Below are 25940 nucleotides of genomic sequence, written 5' to 3'. Positions count from 1 at the left end.
TAGCTTACACTTAGAAAATGTAATTTTTGAAATATGAACATCGTTACCTGGCTTTTCAATGTCAAGCAAGACTTAATGAGATTTAAAGTGTGTTGAACAGGAATAATGCTTAGGAAAGTATACAATACTATCATTATTTTAATTTTCAAATAATGTCAGAGGAACTATTTTATCATCCGATTCTTCTCCTTTTCATATACTCTAATAAATTTTTAATAAATATATTATAATTTTTCTAATTGAAAGCTTTTATATAATTTCTAGCTTTGTTGGTAATGCATTTGGTCACTTTATTTTGTAACTTATATGTGGTAAAATTTCAAAGATTATTTTTGCTATATAATCAAATGGGTGTTTTTGGTTTAGCCTTTTACAAGCTAAGCAGGCTGAATCCCTCTCAATAGTGTCTGGGTGTAGCCAGTGTACCGTGATTTCTAAATGAGAACTTTTTTAAAGGACAATATTATCAATCTATAAAATATATATTTTATATACCGATAAGCTGACTAAGAATCTACAAATATACAATTTTGGGATACACAATAAATCCACTAATTTCTTTGCCATGGTGGCATAGCTCTGTTAATTTTTAAAGCGAGAGTAGGCCTACACGTCACATTTTTAATTAGCTGCAATTTTTTGATAATTTTAATAAATGCAGTGCAATCTAAAATTGAAAATGAGTAATTCCTCAATTACAAAATTAAAAACTAATTTATCAACATATGATTGTGCTATTTATATCTTCGATGTAGATGGATTAAACATCTCAAATAGGGTTAGTTGATTGGCTTCAATTTTTTTTACTATTCAAATGTTCATTAATATCTTTCATTTTTCAGGAATGTACAGTCTATTTTTAATTAAAATATTAATAATTACTGAATTTTTTATAAAAAATAACTTAGCTTTTTCAATAATTGAAGATAAATATTTTAAAAATTTAATTGCATTTTTCATCCTTCACTAAGCTTATTGTCAAGGAAACCATTAAAAATTGAAATTATGATTACGAAAGATAATTTTTCAATTTCTTATCTTTTTCAGAATTATCATTTAAAAAGGAATCAGGGAAAATATCTTGGTTCAATCCTCTAAAACAATATTTCTTTAGTTTTATTCAATACATATATTTATTTAAACGTTTACAGATCGCTATTTTATTCTTTAAATTTAACAATTTGAAGTTAAACCAATAGAAAATTAAAACAAGAAATAGAAGATATTGTTTAAACTTAATATAATATTTTGAACCAATATCAATATTTTGTTAATCTTGACTTTTAATGCTGGTTCCAAGCCCAGTTCTATACTATAGTATAATTTAATTGCTTATATTTTAATTTCATGATTAATTTCAAAACATTATGGAATATTTTATAATACCCATGATTTAATATTCTATTATTAAAGTAATGTTTAAGATAATAATATATTAATTCATCTTTTCACCTTCATATGCTTTTTTAAGTTTGAACTGCTGGACATTGAAGTTGAAATATTTGCGTTGGGACATAATTTACATTTACAAAGTGTAGACTGTGTACCCTCAATTTTCTTTATTGGTGTGAAATATTTTTCAAATTGGTGCCAGGGAAGGTTTAAATCATCTTAATCTGAAGAAGTATGTACTATGGACATAATATTTTTAAAATAAATTATAAAATAGAATAATAATATTATTATTAACATTTACTTTGAATTTTGATTGAATATTAATTAGATTAACAATCGACTGAAAATTTATTATCTTATCTAGCACGTTGGTCATAACCTGTCCAAAGTGAGCGAACGCCTTCTTATAATTATGCCGATTTTTTTTCTCACCTTGCACCCAGATGAAACTAAATAAGTGAGTGGAACTTACCCATACCGTTTTAGTAAATAATGATTTAGTAGAGAAATGAAAGAAGCGAAAAGATAAGATATAAAATAAGAAAAAGAAAAGAAATGCTGTTTAAAATCCCAAATATAATTGTCTTTTATTAAATTAATTAAAAACTTTAAGGAATACTTTATAATTATCCAAATGAATTTCATAATGTTTAAATTTTTGTTGGTACAGAAGGTTAATGAGTTAGTAGTTGTTATTATTTATTTCATGTTGAAATTAATGATGTTAAAATATATTAACTTTATTAAATTTATCACTATTATCGGTTACATTTGATAAATTATTCACTAATTATAATAAATTACAATACAATAAAATAGTATATCATATTTATAAAACCTAGTATTAGGAGATTCCTATTGAATAATTAAGTATTAGAAATTCTTTTAATGGATTATTTACTAATTAAAAAAATTTACAATAGGACAAAGATAAAAATATCACTTATTTAATTTCACTTAGCAATAAGATAATTCATGTTGTATTATTATGTGTAATACTTCATTTTATAATTTATTACTAATTATTGTCAAAACTACAACACTTAATAATAGAGCATACTCCTAATTAATTTTACAGTAATGATAAGTAATACTCTAAAATCAAACGAAAGAACTTCACTACAAGTGGAACAAAGTTACGAACTACTTTATAAAACTGAAAATTCAGCAGCTAAAGAAAAATACTATTAGTAGAAATTATCCACTAAAGTGTAAATGAAAATAAGAAATTTACCATAAAATACAGGAAAACTCGTAAAACTAATATCACTAGTTGTTAACAACAGTCTAAAATTAGAAGAACATATACGTGTAGAACATTATGGGAATTTTCATTAAAAGACCTCCTTTTCAAGTATTGTAACTCACTGTCAGTGGCGTAGACAAGGGGGGTTTTACCCCCCCCCCCATGGAAAAAAAATTAAATGTTTATTTTTGTAAATTTTTTTTTTTTTTATAAAATAAAAAATTATTATTTTTTTATTGCGAATAATTATATTTAAAAAACGGTTTCAATTTAGAGAAATAAGATAATATATTATATATAATACAATATGAATATGAATATCACAATGAAATATATTTATAAAAAAAGGAGTTTTAATTTTAAATGATCACATCGTTTAAAAATATATATAAATTATATGAACTAAAATATTAAATAACAATAAAAGAATAAAGATATATTGTATGTAAATAATTTCTGGCATAGTTAAATTTATTAAATAACAATAAAGATATTTTGTAAATATTTTCTGGCTTGGCATAGTTAAATTAGATATTTATAAATTTAATTATTAAATATATATTTTTAAACTATATAGATAGTTTGTAAATTTTAATTTTTTATAATTTTTAAATATGGATATCCGTAAGTTTTTTCGTCAACAACAAAAAGAAAAAGGTATATAAAAATTTAAGTTGTGTAATTTGATTTAGAAATATATATAGATATAGATGTTGCTCTTGCTAGTAAAAATCAGCCATCAGTTGAGTTGGTTTTCGTTGTATCCTCAGATGACGAAGGTAATGGTATTATTTATAATATCTTTTATTTAAATCTTGCAATTAGAAAGACCAAAATCGATCAAGAATAATTATAATTATTGATGCTATCATTTGGTTAGGGAGGCAGGGCTTGGCGTTAAGAGCTCATAAGATATCTCCTGGCCCCCTAACACTTACATCCCCTTCTCACAATGAAGGAAATTTCAAGGAATCATTGAAATTTTTATGTAATAATAATGACAACTACCTAAAGCTTTTTGAAAGCTCCTCTAAAAATGCTACTTACCTAAGTCCCACTATTCAAAATGAAATAATATCAATATGCAATCAGTTTATATTAAAGGAAGTTTCTTCAAAAGTCAAAGCATCACCATTTTTTAGTGTTTTGGCGGATGAAACTTCCGATATTGGTAATATTGAACAACTAATTATAAAATGAAGGAACTATTTGTTCAATATATTGAATTACCTGACACTAAGTCAGAAACGATTGCTAATCAAATTATTAAATCACTTCAAAACCTGGATTTTTATTTAAATCTACTGAGAAGCCAAGGGTACGATGGAGCTCCCTCGATGAGTGGCCATGTTAAAGGGGTCCAGTCAAGAATTAGAGAGCTTTATAGCAAAGCTCTTTATGTTCACTGCAGTTCACATTGCCTGAATTTGATGATAACTGAGGCATGTGAAATTAGAGACATCCGGAACAGTTTAGGTAAAAATATTTTGATTTAATTGAAATTTATTAGATTTTATTATGTATTATAGATATCTTTATATAATTTTTATATATTTTTCAAAATTTAGAAACAATATCGTCGGGTTGCGACTTCTTTACCCCACCCAAGAAGAGGGAGATTTTTACCCAAACGTTCGATGAAATTGATTCAAAAAATTCAAAAAAAAAATTAAAAAGATTTTGTCCCACAAGATTCATTGAAAGACAACAATCGGTGAAGGTTTTCATCGAGTTATATGAGGTTATTTTTGCGGCACTGGAATCATACATATTACACAAAGATAAAGATTCCGCAGATGCGGAAAATCTTTTACAGGCTATTACGAAGCCTCAATTTTTAATTTCTATTCAATGTGTTTATTTTTTATTTAATTATACATATGATTTTAGCAAAATGTTACAAAAAATTGATTTGGATTTAAGTGAGGTTATTAATAGGGCAAAGGATATTGTTGAAATATTAACAAATATCAGAGATAATGTGGATGAAAAATTTCACGAAATATATGAGAAAGTAAAGGAGATAGCTAATATGTTTGGGATTGAAATTTTTAAACCTAGAGTAGTTTCTAGACAATCGAATCGCTCAAATATTGATGCATCTACGATTGAGGATTTTTATAAAATTAACATTTTTATTCCACTTATTGATACATTTTTATTTCAATTAAAGGAAAGATTTATAAGTCACAATTTTATTTTAAAAAGCTTTTATTTTCTTTTGCCGGTTGAGTCTGAATTGTTGATTACACTTGAAACGCGAGAGGATATTAAGAACATCTCAGAGTTTTATTCTGATGATTTATTAGGGTCGTATGATAAGTTACTTTGTGATGTCGAATTTTGGTATAAAAATGTACTCTTTGAGACCAAAAAATGCTTTGCAGGCCCTTTCCATGTGTAATTGCATTTTAGATTCCCTGCCCAATATCAAAACATTATTTTTTATTTTAGCTACTTTACCGATTAGTACCTGCACTAATGAAAGGTCTTTTTCAACTTTGAAAAGGTTAAAAACCTATTTAAGAAATAGCACCGGTAAAAACCGTTTAAATGGATTAGTCCTATTAAATATTTATAAGGAGATTATTCTAGATAAAAATTTGATTCTAGATGAATTAGCCAAATCTCAGAGAAAAGTAGACCTCTCTTTATAAATTCAAATCATATAATTGTAATATTTTCTTAGTCATAAAATTTTTAAATGTAAAACTTAATTATAATGAATTTTTAGTCATGATATTTTTATACTATATTTAATAATAGTATTGCACCTACAATAAGAATTATTTATATAATATACTCATTTGTATTAAATATAACTGTTAAATTATATTTTTTTAAATTGCATACAAGAATTACTTATATTTTATTGTAATTTTATTTTTTTAAAATATAGATATTTACAATCAATTTTTAAAATAGTAATCTGTATAAAATTTCTAATTTTGAAATTTATTTTTTGTATATAAAATAAACACATAGTTAAATAAAGGGTTTATACTAAATAAAATTGTTAAATTGTATTTTTTTAGCAAGAATTACATATTTTATTGCAATTTTATTTTTTTAAAATATAGTTATTTACATTCAATTTTTAATATAATAATCTGTATAAAATTTATATATTTTGAAATTTATTTTTTTATATATTATTAAAATAAATACATAGTTAAATAAATAAAGTTAATAATAAATTTAATATCTGCAAAATATTGTTATATGCAAAAATTTAATTAAAATAATTATTTTTAACATAGAATAAGATATATTGAGTTGATCATAAAATTGGAAGGTTTGGGGGGAGGCAAATTTTTTTTACATCGAATAGATTGAATTAATATACAATTTACTAAACATTGATAACATTTTCAAAATAATGCTTTCAGACGCTTATTAATTATAAATTTGGCAAAAATTTTAATTCTAATATTTTTTAATATTTATGCTGGCCTGGGTATAATACACAAAATATTGGCAAATTTTGATAAGGGGGTTTGGGGGCGAAGCCCCCAAAAATTTTTTAAACCCCCCCCCCCCCCATGGATCAATCCTGGCTACGCCACTGCTCACTGTCTAGTAATTTATAAAAAAATTTCTTAGTAATGAATATTATTTATTGATATTATTTACCACAAAGAGAATTTCAAATAAAAATGAAGGATTGGTGGTTTATATAAATTAAAAACTCGGCTTAAATTATTTATATTAAATAAATAAAAGAAATTTTATAGTATAATAAATTACTCAAAAAAAGAAACGCGTTACCGTTACCTCTAGAAAAGGTAACTAATGGCGTTCCTTTTTTTAATAAAGGTAACGACGTTACTTTACAGCAATTTAATTATACTAAAAATGCTATTTAAAAAGGTCAAATCTTAATTTTTCTAATAAATAATCATGAATAGCTTAAAATTTGTTTATTCATTATTTAGTGGATTACATTTTATAGTTTTAGTTTTAAGCTTAATAACAAATATACCTTTAATTATATTAAGAATGTATTTTTTAACTTTGAAGTAATTTGCTATTTACGAGTGAGCGTTTATATAATGTATTTTACTAAACATTTAATGTATATTTATTATCTGCATTATAATTTATCTGCTGTTTTACTTGAATATAATAGTATAAAGAAAATTGTTGGTTACAATTTATGCATTATTAATTCCCGTTTATTCCCATTTGAAAGTTACTTCAATAAAAATTCCAGAGAATTTTCAAACCCTAATCACAAGTGATTACAAAGAATCAAAAGAAATAATCAACGCAGCATTAGCCATTCAAATATTGAATTTCCCTGGCCAATGTATAAAACCTATTTTAAAATGCATTCCTATTTCATTGATTTGACTTAGATACAAATGGAAGAAAATTTAAATTATAAAAATAATTAACACAGAGAAGTTAATGAACTAACAACGTTTCCAACTAATTGTAAATAGATAACTTATGAAAAAAATAAAATAATGTATCAGCGTCCTATAGGTGATATGATTATGAATGATAAAAATTTTGAATTTTTTTAAAAATGAATGTCAGGATTATAGTGTATTTAAGTCATACCAATATAAAATTGTTAATAAAGTATAACACCATACTGTCGTCAGGTAACCCGATAGAAATTCTTAGTGCAGCTAAAAATGTCATTATAGATAAATGGGAATGACTTAATAAAGAATATTTTGAGAACATTCTATTATTGAAATCAAACAATTATTATTAATAAGCAATTTTTTTTTAGCTCACTTAAAATTTGAATTTTAACAAGGTATGGCAATATACCATATCATAAGTTCTTTTTACCCCCCCCCCCCCATCCACAATCTCTTTTAGAAATTTCCATAAATAACAAATAATCATGGATATCAAAATATAAACAGTTTTGTACAAATTCCCAATAAGTGTTTCCCATCTTAAACAATTTGATAAAAAAATTGAAGGTGAGAATTATGTTGATCCTTATTTGCAAAAGTCATAGTGTAAGAAGAATTATATTGTGTAGCTGTTATGGTGGATAATCAACCATTTCAATCCTAATCTCCTTAGTAGTAATATTATCCTATTTCATAATACTATTACCTACTAATTTAGTGCCTAGACAAAATTATAGCTTAATAATAACAATAATCTTACAAAAAAGTAATTTGAACAAAACATTAATTTTAATTAATGTAAGTAACAGTGAAATTATTCCCCAACTTTTAAATATTAGTCACATTGGGCCTTTACAACCCCCCCCCCTTTCTTGTATGCTATTTTCCCTTTTTGCCCACCCTTCAAATGCATTTTTGATAAACTCTATCCTTTAATTTATATATATTAACAAAGTAACTGTAGATTGTAAAAGGAAGAAAGTATTCACCCCCAAAAAATAAAATGGGCACAGAGAATTGTAAACTACCAAGCTGTTATTTTAAAAAATATATAATATTATATTCAAAAAACTAATTCAACAAATTGATGCCCTTTGTTTACAAAAATTTTTTTCATGGAAACATGTATAGGAAACCACTTTGAAAAAACCATTCTGTTTAGAAATGGCGTAAGGAGGAAAAAAAAGAATTTAAAAAAGCAAAAAGAAAATCTCATTATGATCCGAGGACACTGAAAATTTTGATTTTGCAACTCTGTTCAATAAAGGCTTCTTAAATAAAAAAAGGTTATCACTAAAATGTTATAATTGTTGGACAATAAAAAAAAGAATTACATTCAAATATAGTCTTATAAGAGCCGAAACTTTGCACATATCTTGATTGATAACTTCAACACGATCATCAAGTAGTTTAACCTTTTTATCTATAAAGGATGCTGCTTCATTAAGTTTCATTTGGGCAAATAAACCAAGGCCTATATCAATATATATGTACTCTGCATTTTTTCTAAATATAATAGAAATAAAAATGTGCAAAAAAATTTAAGTTTACATTTTAGCTTTCATGTAGAAATTGCAGCCAATGTCTGTGCGTATTTTGATTTCTTTCATGTCATTCGCCTTAAGTTATTTACAATGATTATGTAATTTTTTTTATATAAATACAAATTTTTAAGTGTCGATAACATTTTTTTTTTGGAATGTATTACTCTTGAACATTGTTAAATGATGATATATCATTGGGTCAATATATTAATGTTTCTTAGAAAATATTGTAATCTACTCATTAGTGTTATTTAATCGATCCATATTCAAAATAAAAATGTGAAAAAATAATTTAAAAGAATATTTTAATCCTTTGGCACCAAGCATATGTTATAATTAATATAAAAAACAAGTAAAAAATTTATATTAATTTAAAAGATTTTGTTTTGGTAATTCCCAATTTTAAAAGTATTATAGTTTAATAAATTATATTTGTTAATGTGGTTTGTCCCTGGTCAAACTGCAAACCATTATTTAATATATAACTTTATAGATAATATTATGATCAAATATTACCTGGAGTGTTTGAATCATATCTTTGGTTTGTACATAATTTTCAATTTTTCCATTAATTTTCTCTCTAGCTTCATTAAGTTTTCTAAATAAATAAACCATTCCAATAAATTTAACATATGATAGGATTAATTTTTTAACATTTATAATTAATTTAAATATTTTTTAAGTTATTATATTCATTATAAGTCAAGATTTAGGTTATGTTCCTCTCAACCTATATTAATCATATTTATACAGTCTAGTAAATCGTTAACATTTTTGAATATGTCAATATATTTTAGCTACTTAAGATTTGATTTTAGTTTATCATTGATAAAATATTCATATTGGATTACACTTTTTTGGTCCATCTTTAATAATTTTTTAAAAAAACCGATTTATTAAGGGTTTATCAAAGATGGAATTTTTGAAAATCTAACTTTCAAAATATTATTATCTCTTAGAATAACAAAAACAAATTCAGATAATTTGAATAATATAATAAATAATCTAAACGATTTGCCGCATGCTGCATTTCCGAATATAAATTTTTTTTAAATTATGATAATAACAAAATAGAATGATGGTATATGATATATATATATTTTTTTAATAGTTAGATAATTAATTATAATTTTCTTTCTCTTACAAATTTAATGTAGCCATAAGGAGAGGAGCCATCTGCCTCTTTATCCTACAGGGCTATGAAATATAGTGTTAGGTGTTAAGGATTATAGAAAAAATTGTCTTAGAAGGTTATATCTAGAAGGATTTATTAACTTTTTTTCTCATAAAATCTCTAATAATAATTATTTTTTCTTTGTTTATCCTTTATTTTTCTTGTTTACATTTTTTAGAGTTCTCAAAATGGAATTAATAGTTCTTTGTAGAAAATTATTTGTTTGCCTTACTGTTTTCTAATTTTTTAAATTTTAAGTTTTCAAAAAAAATATCTTATAGCAAAAACCGGCTGTTTAAGATATTTGAATATAAAAATGACATTAGACAGCCATAAGATTTATAGCCTAGCCAATAATAGCAATTTCCTAACCCTGCATTCACAGTTATTACAAATGAGCGGGGTAGTGTAAATGATTTTAAATTAATTTTTGTATACTTCATCACGAATTCACTCTAACTCTTAATGCAGACAAACACAAAAGTGAGAAAAAAAAGCAGAGCGAATAACTATTTTATTCAATAGTTTTTCTTTATTAATTTTTTGAATAATCATTTTCTATTATAATTTAGATATAAAAAGAATCCTAATTGATAAGAAAGAAAATTATCTAATTATATGTTAATATGTTAAATTATATTAATAATATCTTTTTACCTTGAATCCAATATTAAAAATAAGTCATAATTTATTTTGTAATCAATTTATCCAAAATAATTTTTTTTTTCTCTTTAGCTTTCACCTTTTCTGGTGGTAAGCTCCTTCAACATTTATCTCCACTTTATGTTATTCATACAATCTCTTTTATCTAATTTATAATTCTTAATATTGGCTCTAACTTTATGGCCCCATTGAAGTTTTGGCCTTCCTCTTTTACGTTTGCCCATCACTTCCAAACTCTCAACCTTATTTCCTATGTAGTTCATAGGCCTTCTCCTTGTGCGCCCATACCACCTAAGTCTGTTTACCATTAACTTAGTCTTAATGGGCACTACCTTTAAACTACTTAGTATTCTTGTACTGCGCACTTTATCCTTTCTTATTACCCCAGCAATCATCCTCGGCATTCTCATCTCCATAGTTTGTAGACTTCTCTAGTCTGATTCTTTGGTTGGCCATATTTCCGAACTACATAGAATAGTTGGTTGTACTATAGAACTGTAATTTTTCCCTTTAATTTGTGTGGGATTCTTTTGTCAAATAACATTCCAAATAAAGATCTCCACTTTAACCACCCTTGATTAATTTTACTCTTTATCTCTTTTTCTATTGTGCTGTTTGTTTGTATAGTGGAGCCAAATATTTGCAGCTTTCAATTGCCGATATCTGCTATTCATTTATATCAATACTCTCTGTTTCATCTCCTCCTATCACCATTACTCCGTCTTTTCTCTATTTACTTTTAGTCCATGCTTTTCTAGGATATTTATCCAACTCACTAATCTTTCTTTCATTTCATCCTTGGATTCGGCAAGTATCACAATATCATCTGCAAATATCATATTCCACGGGATTTTTTGAGGTATAGACTCTGCTAATACATCTATTACTGTAATGAAGAGAAGTGGGCTGAGAGCCGACTCTTGATGAACTCCTTCGGCTATTGTGAAGCCTGCTGAAGTACCTGTTGTGCTACGGACCATTGTTGTATGGCCCATATACATATCCTGTATTATTCTTATATATTTTTCGGGAACCTTTTTGTGGCGTAGCGCCCACCAGAAAAGTCTTCTTGGGATTTTATCGAAGCCCTTTTCTATATCGAGATAGACCATGTTCCCTGTATTTTTCACTCATTTGCCTAATTGCGTGGATAGCATCAGTTGTTGATCTACCAGGCATGAAGCCAAACTGAGTCTCTCCTATTTCGATTATGTCTCTTAATCTTTTTTCTATTATTATTTTCGTATAGTTTTACACAGTGTGACATTAGTTTTATGCCCCTGTAATTTTGACAATTATGTCGATCCCCTTTGAAGATAGGAGCTAAATAGCTCTGCCTCCATTTTTGGGGAACCTCTTCATTTCCAAGTATTTTATTGTACAGATTTGTGAGATGTATTCCATCATCTCCTAGTGCTTTAAGGCTTTCTATTGGAATATCGTTTGGACCCCTAGCTTTGTTGTTTTTCATATGCTTGAGGCATGTGATTATTTCTTGTTCTGTTATAGGTTGTACAAGGTTTTGATATGGGAAGTGTTCCATAATAATATATACATCCAAAATCATAACTGTATCTTCAAATACAAAATAGCGATCCTTTCAAATAACATATATTCACAATCTTTTCCCATTAAAGTACAAAATGAATTCCTTTGCTGCCACTCTATTTATTTCTTTTACATAAAGTAAATAAAATACATTATGAACTACAGGTTCCACTATTTATTTTACATATTTGTATTTCTTTTTCTTAACAAATATGACAAGATATTCAATAAAATTTAATATTTTTATTTTAAAAATATTACTATTTACTTTCCTAGTGTACAATTCAAATACTATACGTGTTTACAATCATATGTTATTTGATTGAGGCGAAGATATCATTTGGACATGGATAGCAAGGATAGAACGTTTGAATTCGGTGTCACGATTAAGGCATTACAGTCCCGTATAGTAACTAATAATTTTAATTTGTTTTAAAATATTTGGATATTTAGATTAATGGATTTGATAACTCAAAGCCGCACTCAAATTCCCTTGGCAAGCAAGCTAATATGTTTGGGCGTATTGCTAAGTATTTATATTAAAAAAACATCTATATTTTTATTTACAGAGTTATTGGAAAAGATTTGACAAATACCTACTCAAAATTAGAAAAATTGACATTGCGTAATGATTTTTAATTATTCTCGATTATAATATTAGCAAAAATATTAGAAATTCTGTATAATATATTTACTTAATAATAAAATTAAAATATTACGCCCGTTTTTAAAGATAATACTCCAAAATGAAGATCGTTATTATTTTTATAATTCTTAAATATATTCAGTTGCATCTAACAAATCTCTTTTTGATGATAAGTCCCAAGAAATTCAGGAACTATCTTCTATTATCAAACAAGATATTTCTTCTATGAATTCTCAACTAATTGAATTGCAAAAAGTACATTGATATAAATTTATAGCAATATAAAAGTAACCAGAGTTTGAAAAAAACATCTTAAGCAAAAATCTTTGGAGATTTTTTTTAAAGATTTTTTATATAAAAATTACAAAAGATTTACTTGTAAAAAATTTTTTTAAAAAAGATTTTGGCATTTTTGATCAAAAATATCTCTTCTATAAAAAATAATCTTCAAAAATTTAGCTTATGAATATTTTTATCTCTGCAAATAACATTGCATGTTATTAGCCCTCACTAACTAAATTTTAATTTTATTAATAAGTTTTTAAAGCAACAAAAAGCCCATCAAACAAGAATCAATAAACATGTAGAAAAGCATTCCAATTCCATATTGTATACCCTTCAAGTATAAAAGTGATTTATTTTTTTAATATGCTAAATCATATTCAACAGTTTCTATAAATTTATAATCTTGGTTTTTATTTAGAGTAAACTAGCTTCTATTTCAAATGACTTCAAAAATATATTGGAGATGCGTTCTGAGGTTAATATTATTTATTTGTTTATACATATTTTTATGAATATAAAATAAATGATACATATATTATACATTTGTATATAGATTATTTGAAATATAAATATGATTTATTATTACTTACAAAACGTTTTAATTGAAAAAGAAAATTTTTTAAACTGCTTATATTATATTATACAAAGTAAATATAATGGTTTATTTATTTTTTAAATATTTATTTAACTAATTTTAGAACCTAAAACAACAAAAAACACGTCAAAGTAAGATAGTCGAATGTGATACAAATACTAAAAAATTTGCTCACAGTCTCCACCGAGACTATGGAGAAGGATCGAATATGGTCCCTACATCTTCCACTGCTCCTTTCATGCGATTTCGTAAGTATGGTACATACAAAAATTAAGAAATAACCCCAATTTCATATCACTAAAAATACATAATTACTAAGATGCATTTTCTTTCTTTCTTTCTTTCTATTCCCAAATATAAAATTTAATAATAATTTCCATAAAATAGATAATAATTATATAATATGTTTAAACGTTTCCTATTATACCAATTTAAAGTCATCATTTGAATAATTTAATTTTTCTATTATAACAATATTCAAAATAAAGATAAATAACAAGATAATAAGTTCTTGTCTAAATACAAAATAATAAAATTCAAGTTAATATTAATATTGATTAGTTAAGTCAAAATTTCAAATAAAAAGATAAACGAATTAGAATAATATAAAATATCTTGAAATTGATATTATAACTAATACCTATATCTAAATCCAACATTTATTGCTTATTTATAATTAACACTCATAAAATTAAATACTCTATTTTTATAAAATCCAATATATTATGAACCAATTTTAACTATTCAAAATTCCTTGCTAAAATATCATTATTTTTGCTCAGCTATATTTAAATTGTGTTACATTCATCTTTGCCAATATAACGGCAGTATAGTGGCATTTAATAAATAAGATCCTGGTGCATATTCTTTGATATTGATTTTAATATCATTTCAAATTTTTTTCTTTAACGAATGCTTTGTTTTACATGGCTTTTTTAAAGCCCTTGCTAGTAACCCCTATATACATTGGCGTACACAGCGGGGGGGGGGGGGGGGGTGGACAAATCCCCCCCCCCTTCCAAAGCCAAAAAATGCAGATGCCGGATATATTTTTTAAAAATATTATTGTTTATATTAATTTATATTTGTTTCATATTAAATATATATTTAATTACATTTATTATCACATTTATCTACTAAGTTATTTTATCAATTAATTTCGATTTCAAGTTTTCCGGCGTAATATTTACTTATTATTTTCAAATTTTTAGTGGCGTAATATTTATCTACCATTTTCAAATTTCTAGTCAAATAATTATTATTTCTGAAACTTCTTGTCCAACAGGGAAAAGGAAATTGCAACCTTGTCCAACGAGATAGAGTCTCTGCCATCAAGCATTAACAGCTTTTAAGGAGTTAGAAGAGCCAATTATTTGCTATTACTGAAATATCACAATGGCCTGAAAGAAATATTTCCTCAGAAGCAAGAAAATTATTGGATTCAATGCTTATTCTAAATTTTATTTCTCATTAGAATGTATTATTTAATTTTACAACTATTTTAAGTATTACTTTTCAAAAACATGACATTGACTTGATTAAGAAGATTAGAATAGCGGAGAGCATTTTATCAGAACTCAAGGAAATTAGGGCTAATGTTGAAGAGTTTGATATTTTTTTGTTGAGTCAAAATCAGAGCTATACGTGTTTAATATTTGTCTCCCTTGACTTGTAGCAAGGCAAGCTCATCGTTAAAACATTAATATAGGCTAAGTAGAAGAGTATATCTTAAATACAGATACATTTATAACCCAAATAAATGAATTTTTAATTCATCATGCAGCACTTACTAATCTGCAAATATTACTTCCACAAAAGCCTTCCCAACCTTTTTCAGATGGTGATAGAAAAAAAAAATTTGTTAGATTTTTATTATGAAGATGTTAAAGTATCTTATGGCCTTACTAGCTGAATAACTTTGTTTATAAGATTAACAATGGTTGATATAGTCCCAAAAAATGCTATGGATGCTCTGCATTATTTCAAACACATTTTAGATTAAATTCCCAATGTATTAAAAGGGTTTATAAACTCTTCCCATTAGTTAACTAATGAGAGAACATTCTCTTTTTTATGAAGAATAACAGAGGCCTGCAGAAGTACCATTTGCAGGGCACGGCCCGGATTTTTTTTAAAGATTTTTTAATGCCTAGCCTGGGGTTTTTTTGAAAAATTTTCAGGCCCGGCCCGGATTTTTTTAAAAAAATTTTAGGCCCGACTCGGCTTTTTTTAAAATAAAATTTTCAGGCCCGGCTTGGGTGTTTTTTTAAAAAAATTTTGGGCCCGGCCGGGTATATTTAAAAAATTAAGATACTGTCCAGCCCGGGGGCCGGGCCTGCAGGTCTCTGAAAAACATACCAAGAAGTACAACATCTGAAAGTAGATTGAAAGGTTTGGATCTTTTGAATATTCATAGGCATTTGACGACAAGCTAGGATGAGATAATTGAAAAATTAGCTCAATCACAATGAAGTTTGGATTTTACATTGTAAATATATAACATATAAAATGCAATTATTCCTAAGAAACTTTTTGTGTATAGGCTCAAAAATTCAAATTTCTATTATGGGTCATTTAAGTGATTCTTTACATATAATTTTTTTATAATTCACATAAATTTAAATTGTGTATTAGAAATAGTTATTAGTCCTTATAAATTTATGCTTGATATTTTTAAAAAACAATAATATTTCTTAAAAAATTTTATTATCCCCCCCCCCAAACCAAATTCCTGCGTACGCGCCTGCCTATATATTTATAATTGCATTTAAAATATGATCATTTTAAGGTTTTTATATTATTAGTGATATGACAAAGGAAATCTATTTTACTGGAAGATGTTTTCTTTGAGCCATAATAAGTGAATTGAGGGGATTAGTACAACTAATTTTTCAAGCCTGGCCTGAAATTTTTTTAAAAAAATTTGCCCAACTTAATCCCGAACCGTAATTTTTTAATTTGTTCCAAAAGGCCAACCCTAAATGAAAATTATTTGTCCACTCGACCCAAATTACTTAAATATAGAAAAAATGAGTGCTTGTTTTTTTTGGAAATTTTTTTAAATATACCACTTTATTTCACAAAATTGAATGATATTATATTTAGAAATTTAACACGATATAGTCCGATATTAATTTTTTTTAAAAAAAATATTAATACCGACTTAGCACGATACTATGATTATTGATAAATGGAATATTTCCTAGAACATTTACACTCATGCACTTCCATATTATGATATATGTAAATTTAACCATTATTTATAGGTAATCAAGAAGGTAGGTTTCTGCATATGTATTTATTAACCTATTATAATTATCTCTTCCTATTTAAAAAAAATATAACCAAAAGATTATAAATTGATTAAATTTTATTAGAATTGTATAAAATTAGAAAAACGGGGTTGTGAACCTGGTAAAAACGAGGTTCAAAGTAAAAAAATTTAAGTAAGTTGTACGAGGGTAATATTTTTGAACCCTGGGTTGGTTCCAGGTTCAACTTGGGTTTAGAAATATTTGAATGTTATATAAATTATATTTTGCATATTTCTTGATTATTAGAAATTCAATTTTTTAATTTCTTCATAATTAAAAATATAATTTTTATTTTATTTATAGGCAAAATATATTTAAAAATACAAAGGATAGTCATATCAATTTTAAAAATTTTAACTATCCTCCAAGAGTTCTTCACTCATCCTCTATCTTTACATTGAAAGAATTTTAAATGTGAAAAAGATCAACGCTAACTATTAAATATATTTATATGGAAATATAACTAATTAACTTGGGTTGCAAGAACAGCAAATAAGATTTTAGATAAAATATATAAATCAGGGTGTAGCTTAACAGACTTACAAAAATAAATATTTTTCTTCTTATCCAATCTTTTAAAATAGCCAAATCCACTAATTATCGTTCCAATGCTTTTCTCTGCAATCCTTTGCCCTTTTTAAAGTATTTTCTTCTGCCTTTGTTTTATCAATTTCTTTAGATCAGCTTCTTCAATAACTTCATCCAAACTATTATCATCAGATAAAATCGTTTGGATATGACTTTAATCCGACTCTTAAATTAACAAAATGCCTTTTGGCACTAATCTTATCATCATCACTAAGTAATATCTGTAATATTTAAGGATTTATACTCAATATAAATCAAGAATAATTAATTTAATAAACTTGTAATTAATTTTGGGTCCATGTATACCACAGCTATGAGAATGCCATTTTTGATAAACCTTTCTTCTCTCCTCTTAGAATAGAGTAATTGAGAAAAGGGGCTTGAATTTTTTTCCTAGTTCAAGATGGCAGGTTAACCATTTTAAACAAAAATCTGTAAGTGTTAACTGTTCATGTTGGAAACGTTTGGTTGCGATTTTATTGGTTTTAAAATTCTTACAATTCAAATTCGGGCAATAAATAATCTGATAGCTCTGAAAAGAAATCTTCGATATTTAATTTGAGTAAAATCAGCCTATCTGGAATAATTTTTGATAAGTGGGATGCCTTAATAACAAATTTAAGCTCCTAGCCTTTGCAAGAATATCCACAGTGGATGATAATTTTATTGCATCTTGAAGTGAGCAGGAGTGTGTGAGCTGCACAACGTGCATGAATCTGATAAAGCCATTGATAATGGTATTTTTTATATAATCGATAGCATTTTTATTCACATTTATATTTTACCATCCGCTGATTCATCACCTATGTCATAGTCAATTATTGCAAGAGCTTTATAGCTTTAATAAAATTTGCACTATTGTAATTATATAAATATTCATTTTAAATTTTTGTAAAGTTTTTACTATATTCTCTTTCATATATTCTGTACTTTTTTCTTTTAGCTTTAATTCCAAGAGTTCTCAAAATTACAATAGACTTTGATATAAATCGAGTATTTAAACTAAAATTGACTCTAGTCGTTGAACACCCTCAATTTTTAACCTTATTAGTTTTCCTTCTACCTCTCTTGATATTTTGCCATGAATGGATTGGGCTTTTCTTTTAGGGTAAATTTTTTCTGTTAATAACTAAATTAAGCCCAGATAAAAGTGGATTTATCATATTTGAGACCCCGAATCCTCAATAATTGATGGAGGTTGATTATTTACAGTAACAAGTTCTATGATAGAACTCATCAAATCATTAGATGTTAAAATTATACTTTTGATTATTCTGGCAAAAAAAAGCTTCTATATGTATTTATTATATTTATCATATTAAATGTGTAAAACATGATATGGTAAAAACTAATCTGAACAAGAAATAAATGATGAGCACATATAAGTTATGAAAACTTAGTTATCATTATTAAAGTGATTTTAATAAGTTTACAAAAACTAATTGCCCCACATTTTTGTTAAAAAATTTATGAGAATTCTTTAAATTTAAATTAATAATTTTGATTCAAATTTTACTTAAATTCAGTGTATGATTTTTTGGGTACATTAAAAATTTATTAGAACTAATCATCATATAAAATTTATTAGAATTAATCATATTTGAAAATATGATAATTTCGAACACAAATAATGAAATATTGGAAAATACAAAATATTAAGTTTGAATTTAAAATTAAATGGTTTATAATGATTTAAAAAGTTAATTAAAATATTTTTAAATGAAAATTTAATCTCTGTACGACCAATTTTTTAATAATTTGTTCTGTGTTAGGGATTAGATCTCGATAAATCTAGTCTATTCAATCAATATTAAGATATACTTTTGATATAGGTTTTTATTCTCTGTAATGAAGAAAAGATCTTCTCATTTGTGCTTGTTGGTATCATTGCCAAAATATACAGTAATCTTAACATATTAGGAAAACTTATTAAATATATTTTAAGGTATGCAATACTTCCACTCTATTTCTTGAAAGATATCTACAAAAATGAATTTTTCATAACATTTAAATTCTGAAATTAATTGTCCTTCAGATACATTTATATTCTATGAATTAAATTTAGCGAAATATTTAATTTTTCTAGATTAAATATATCCTTAAATCAGAATGAGTTATAAGTTATAGTATTTGTAAATTGGATAGAGCCAAATAATAAATCACAAATTGTTCATTGATAGTCAAAATTAAATTCAAAGGTGAAATAAAAAAGGTTATTTTATAGTAATTCTCAATCGAGTCCACGTTAATATTGGAACGATTTGTTTGTCGGTGAAAGTCAAGGCTTATGAATCTCAAAATGATATAATTTCGCTTTCACCACAACAATCATATAAATCTCGAGAAATTCCTGGTCGATATTATCTCTTGGTTTTATAAGTTGTAATATAATAACATTCGCGATTCTCATAACTTTAACCATCCATTTTTTTTGAAAATGCATAAGATTGTTGTGTAGTAATAATACATTTCAATTAAAAATCGGCAATCATATTTAATCTAATAATGTATCAGTTTCAGATGAAATATCCATTTCAGGTGATTTTGATATTTCACCAAGGGCATACAAAATAGGCGCTTCTGGATCCAAAAACACTGTAACAGCTTTATGTCAAAAGCTCCATATTGTCATGCAGGCTTTTTGCAGTTTCTTTTTTTCTGTAGCATAATAAGTATCAGAAATAATTATATTCAGTAAATTTTGTCTATTTGGATAGCTGAATATTTCATATACTCTAAATCTAATCATAATTATTTGTAATGAATAAAATAGATTTTTTTTGGTTGATAAATTTTCTTACATCCATCAGTATTTAAGGTTTAAAAAATGTTAGGAAATAAACTTTACATATTCGTGACATAAAATATTTATACAATGAATAAATATTAAATTGATTTTAACTTTTTGCTAATATTTAGAATAGAATATAACCTATACGAAATAGAATACTTGAACATAATGTTATAGTCGTAATCACCTCCTTTTTGACACTTTTTATAGTTAGCCTATTTTAGCTTGCCCCTCCCAATCGTTTTGATAGCGTGCCCCTGGTAAAAATTTTAGAAAAATAGTCTATAATAGATAAATTTGTTTTATTATACTTATAGAATAAATTATATTTGCCTCCAGACAAATCATTAATATTATATATATTATGAAGAACAATCTCGAGTTTAAAAAATATTTACCAAAAGATATAAAATTTATAAAGTCAAATGAAATTTAAAATATTATTTAAAGTAAATTTAATAATATGCATTAAAATATTTTAATAAATAAAATTCAAATAAGGAATAACACTCTTTTAATTCAATAACAATCTCACTGATTATATATTTTTGGTCATTTAACTGAATTGTAAAGAAGGCAGACGATTCTTTTATACTTGGGTGAATCTTAGGGTTATATTGGGCAGATATTAAGACAGATAAAAATTTATCGATATAAATTAATTTTTTATTTTAATTAATATCCGTATGAAATGTATGTGTATGATAAATGATTTTAAAGTATTATAATTATAGGTATTAAATATATTATAATGTAATGTAAAACAGTAAAAATTAAAATTATATGTAGTAAGGAAAATAATATTTATTTTGTATTTTTATAAAATAGGAACACCATGCGTGCTGAACTAGGAGGGAAAAGGGAGTGTTTCGAAGAAACACTTGTAGTTCTCCTTTAGGATTTTGAATTGGATTTTTTGTTTAAGAGATAAGGACTCGTTTTTGACCCCTGTCCTTAATAAAATTCTTCTACCCAATTGACATAAGAACTTTAGGGATTGGGGACCGGGGTTTCCCCGAACGCTAAATATTAGGTGAATAAATATAATAGAACTTATTGATTTCTATGAGTTCCAGGGGTTGGTACTTCTGTTAGCCGGAGAGGAGGTAACACGAAACATCCCAGATAAATCTTTTGCCGTCGTGCCAAGACGTCAAAGACATGCCATCGGGGCGCTTACCGTCCGCATTCAGGAGACCTAACGGCTCCAAATTATTGGGGAAACCGGCCGAAATCAAGGCTTTGCCGATTAACCTATTAAGGTTGTCGTGCCTCAGAAAACGGCCACTGACTTTGAGACAAGAAAAACATGTCTAGAGAAGGGATCAACCTGTTTACAACAGGCAGCACAGGTGGAAGGGATAAATCAACCAAGCATATGGCCAATGGCAGTTTGAAACTCATCGTCTGTGAGTAACGTTTCCTTCTTACCACTCGGAATCGCGTCTAGTCATTTATCGTTAGAATTTTTGAATTTTTTTTTGCGTTTTAGAACAGTTGAAGGTTAGTTAGATCGGGATTCAGACAAAGTTTTTCAAATGCGCATTGAAGCATAGGGACCATGAGGCTCTTTAGATGTGGAAACTGGCTTATCGGATCCTTGGATAGCTAGAGTAAGCCACTCTTGTTTAGCTGAAGATAAAGAGGGATCATAACTTGATAGGCGAGGAAATAGAATCGTTAAAGGATATCCGAGATGAAAGAAAGCACGCAATTGCCATTAGAAAGGGGGGTGAAAATCAAAGTCCTCCCCGGTAAGCGGACATAGAGGCGAAGGACCAATTAAAATCGGAAAACTTTAAGACTAAAAGGTTTATTAATTCGAAGGCCTTAAGGAGAGTATTATACTGGAAAACCGGGGAAGATTTAAATATGTGTAAGAATTTCAGTAGGAAAAGACATTTTTTGTGAGGAAAAAGAACTGATGCTTGGGAAGGTGAGGAAGATTCTTTAGCGAATTAAAAAGAGATTATATCAAATTGTCAAAAAATTTTGACAAAAGGAAGTTAAAAAGCTGAGGAGAACCTAGCAAACAGAGTTACTCGTGGGGAATAATTTTAAAATCTAGGGAGGGATAAAATCTTTATTGTTGAGGAAAGATATTTCACTTTTTTTCTATTTAAGGAAAAACCAATTTTCGAAGCTTCAATTTCAACGTACTCGATGGACAAAACATTGGATAAAGAATCGCCAAAAGAGCCATCGTCGAGATACCATAAATTAAGGTCTAATTTGAAATCAGACTTTAAATTTTTAATCAAACCTGAATCCCTATAATAAAAAGCAAGGGACCTAGTGGATCACCTTGCTTAATCCCCTCTTTAGAGGATATAGAAAATTCCCCGAATTTGAGTAACGAAGAATTAAGGAATTTCTAGTATCTTGGGAAATGATGTAGAAAGAGGGTAAGAATGCGCTCCTATGGATGCTATTGAAGGCATTTCTGAAGTCTAACTTGCAGAAAACCTTATCCGCCTCAGTATTTATAAAAATACGCGCTACATGCGAGGCCACTTTGCACCCACCTCTCACTCCAAATCCCAACTGTGAGGAAATTGGAGGGAACTGGTCTTAGGCCGGATCCTATTTAAAATAGCCTTGGCGACTAATCGACGATAGAGTGACCTATGGCTAAGGGTTTAATGCCACCATCCTGCTTGGTTAAAGAAACAAGACGTGCTCCAAAAAGAATAGGACGAATACAAAGAGGAACTTCGTATAAGAGGATATTATTGCAAAGTTCAGTTAATGATTTCAGCAAAGGGTCAGTAAAACCACTATCAGAGCATTGAATCCACAAAAAACCAGGTCTGAAACCGTCCAACCCACTTGTCGTCCCTTTTTTAAAGGACTTTAGGCACTTAAGTACTTCATCACAGGTAAAAGGAATAAAGGAAGAGGCATTCGGGTGAATGTTAAAAGGGGAAGCTAGTGGATGTTTCTCGAGAAGTTGTTGAAAGATAGTAACGTTGATAGGGGAAATCGTATCATCAGAAGTCAATATTCGGGCAGCGCCATTAATATCTCCAAGATCTAATTTTTCAGATATCAATTTACAGCGGAAAAAGTTAGATGGGATAAATTCATCAATATTAGTATTTCCAAAATTGGACACTTTCTCCCTTATTGAGGCAGATAAGTTATTTATTCTATTCTTGGGCTTAACTAAAACTCGAAAGCAAAAAATAATTAGATCTAACCACAAGGGTGTTGAGGAGAAATCTAAGTTTAAAATATTCATAAGAGACGTAAGGAATCTTGAGATCGATTCTCGGGCAGCTATAGGGATCCTGGTAAGAACTTGGGGCTTATGTGAATTAAGAAATAAATCAACAGAGTTTGAGGAACAACAAACCGGACTGGATAATTATAATATTTTTGAATTATTTATCATACACATACATTCATAACTATATTATAATAATTAATATAATTTACATTTGAAATAATTAATATCCTAAATATTTATATTAATAATGATTTAAAAATAGAGATTAGTAATATTATTTTGAATCTAAAAACGAACATACACCGAAAATCAAGGATCGGCACATATAAGTGAGGTAGGGTAGTATATAGTTTAATATAATTATGATAACCACTTAACAGAAAAAGCTCTCGCTACGAATTACGACCCCACCGTTTTCCGCACCGCTACCGCCGTTATCCCTATGCCTTTGCAAGCCCAGGCCCAATCCACGATGAGAGACCAAACAGACTCATTGCTCGAGAGCCGGGCTGGAGCCGTGCAGACCATCGAATCAACCATAGTCGAACTCGGCACCATATTCACACAGTTAGCTAACATGGTCAAAGAACAGGACGAGATTATTCAGAGGTAGTACATGGACGAAAAAAAATGGGGAATAAATAACTGATCAGGGATATCACTAACCTTTTTTTTTAAAAATCAACTGCTTATCGAGTAGTCTGTTAGAAAATTACCAGCTAAAGATTTGAGGATAGGGGAAGAAAATTAGTTAAGTTGGAGGGGAAAGGAATGATACTTAAAAATGTGAACAAAAGAATTGGGAATGAAATCTCATAAATTCACTCATAGTCAAAATTGGTGATCGAGATTATTCGGAGTTGCTGAAAGAAGTCGAAATCAACTGGAGAGATTGATTAAGTCGACCGAAAAAACGATAATCTCTAACTGAACACCAAAAAAAAATACACAAATTCTTCATTTGGTCGAAAGCGATGGTAAGATCATATTTAGTAACGAGGGATAAAATGATTAATTTAAGAAAGTTATAACACTAATAGCTATAGCATATATAATTTGTATCGAGATTTTATTGGTGCAGTGTATGATTGATAAAAAGTTAATTAATTGCTGGAGATTAATATTTATTAATAATGATGAGGCTTCAATACCGTTTTCGATTTCGACATCTTCTATAGATTCGTCCATACCAACTTTTTTTTTACTTCTTTATTATTCTTTTATTTTTCCAAACCTAAATAAATTTTTTCTTTAATTATTTGAATTTTCTAAATCAAATATACTATTAGTTCTGGCGGATCGATATTTCTAGATTAAAGATTTGAACCAGCATTGAAAGACAAGGAACAGAACTCATATTGGATTCGTCATTTGATAATTTCTGAGACGTGCTGTCTAAAATATATTCATTACAACATTCTTAGCACCTTTATTTATACAAAAATTGTACTTAATTAAAAGGGTGCGATCAAAAAATAAATATAGATAGGAAGAAAAATTTGAAAAATGAGATCGAAAAAGGTGAGGTAGAAAATAAATAAGGCTGGGCAACTCTTTCATAAAAATTAACACCGTAACGCTCATATTCATATTTATGGTATATCGATGAAATGAATTACCTTTTTTAAAAAATAGGATAGATGCCAACGTCGAGGAAACCCATTTTTCGATAGAGGCGGCTCATAGCGAAATACTAAGATATTTTCACAGCCTTTCGTCCAATCGTTGGCTCATGATAAAAATTTTCGCGATTCTCGTTATTTTTGTCGTTTTATTCGTCATTTTCTTCGCTTAAAAAAACACCTCAACACATTTCCAATTTTGAGGCGCTGGAAAGATATTTATAATCAAAATATACCCCTCCCTACATTCTTATTGAATTATTTTATTGTAATTATTTATTTATATTTATTAACTACCTATATATGTACACATTTTTATTCCATTGTTTGTTAATTGTTGACATTGGGTTATCTCAAATAAAAGTTAATTTTTAAATATGTTTCGATATATGCCTATTAATTAATTGTTAGCCTTCCTTTACTTAATGAATAGATCGTTACTTAAATTTGAATTGTCTATCCATGTTAATAACAGATATATTTTTGAAAACTTTTTTTACATTTATTGGAAAGCTAAAGTATGAAAATTAATTTTAGAGAATTTGATATATTTTATTCTTTTTAAATTCTAACAAAATCTTGATTACGCTTATGCGGAGTTTTTAAAGTATCGAGTTACAAAAATATGGTATCTATATGGGCTCTGTATATAGATACATTTAAAAAGTATATTTTAACAACTCTGCATCTATGAAATCGCACATATAATATAATTTATATTTTGTAAATTGTTAAAAATAAAAAAAATCAGTATATCAGCCAGTAAATGAATGCTAAACAATCTATTAATTGTTTTCCAGTTAATTTATTTAAAATTATTTTAAAGAATTTCGCATAAGCTTTACAAAAAAAAGTTATTGGCATTGGCCGGATTTGTAATTTATTTTTGAGCCCGTTCCAAATTTTTAATATATCATTTTACAG

At 27.2% G+C, this 25940-nt stretch overlaps 2 protein-coding genes across 5 annotated transcripts in view; one reads left to right on the top strand and one right to left on the bottom strand.

The window, feature by feature from the left end:
- Positions 1-9435, bottom strand: part of LOC135932063 (protein UXT-like) — a 39512-nt gene extending 30077 nt beyond the window's left edge. For 2 of the 3 annotated variants that reach the window (XM_065469409.1, XM_065469408.1), the window contains exons 1-4: positions 9363-9435; positions 9078-9159; positions 8569-8636; positions 8352-8523 (exon numbers count right to left, since the gene is read on the bottom strand). In XM_065469409.1, the coding sequence (XP_065325481.1) occupies positions 8352-8523; positions 8569-8636; positions 9078-9159; positions 9363-9427 (387 nt within the window). In that variant the 5' untranslated portion in view covers positions 9428-9435. Of the gene's footprint in view, positions 1-1525; positions 1632-8351; positions 8524-8568; positions 8637-9077; positions 9160-9362 lie in introns of those variants that run through there. The other variant, XM_065469410.1, reaches the window with a different exon arrangement.
- A 2789-nt stretch (positions 9436-12224) lies between these two features.
- LOC135923007 (syntaxin-5-like) lies at positions 12225-25394 on the top strand. 2 transcript variants are annotated; one of them, XM_065457593.1, is made up of 9 exons: positions 12225-12355; positions 12400-12476; positions 12516-12571; positions 12735-12847; positions 13131-13214; positions 13296-13352; positions 13576-13720; positions 23775-24003; positions 25030-25394. In XM_065457593.1, exons 1-9 carry the CDS (start codon positions 12293-12295, stop codon positions 25187-25189), a joined length of 984 nt encoding a protein of 327 aa, XP_065313665.1. In that variant the 5' UTR covers positions 12225-12292; the 3' UTR covers positions 25190-25394. The 2 variants fall into 2 exon arrangements, with proteins under 2 accessions (XP_065313665.1, XP_065313664.1); XM_065457592.1 differs by having other exon boundaries at positions 13576-13729.
- Positions 25395-25940: the final 546 nt, after the last annotated feature.

Source organism: Gordionus sp. m RMFG-2023, chromosome 1 (genome assembly GCF_954871325.1).
Source record: "Gordionus sp. m RMFG-2023 chromosome 1, tfGorSpeb1-WG-v2, whole genome shotgun sequence".
NCBI lineage: Eukaryota > Metazoa > Nematomorpha > Gordioida > Chordodea > Parachordodidae > Gordionus > Gordionus sp. m RMFG-2023.
This window is presented reverse-complemented; position numbering and strand designations above follow the sequence as displayed.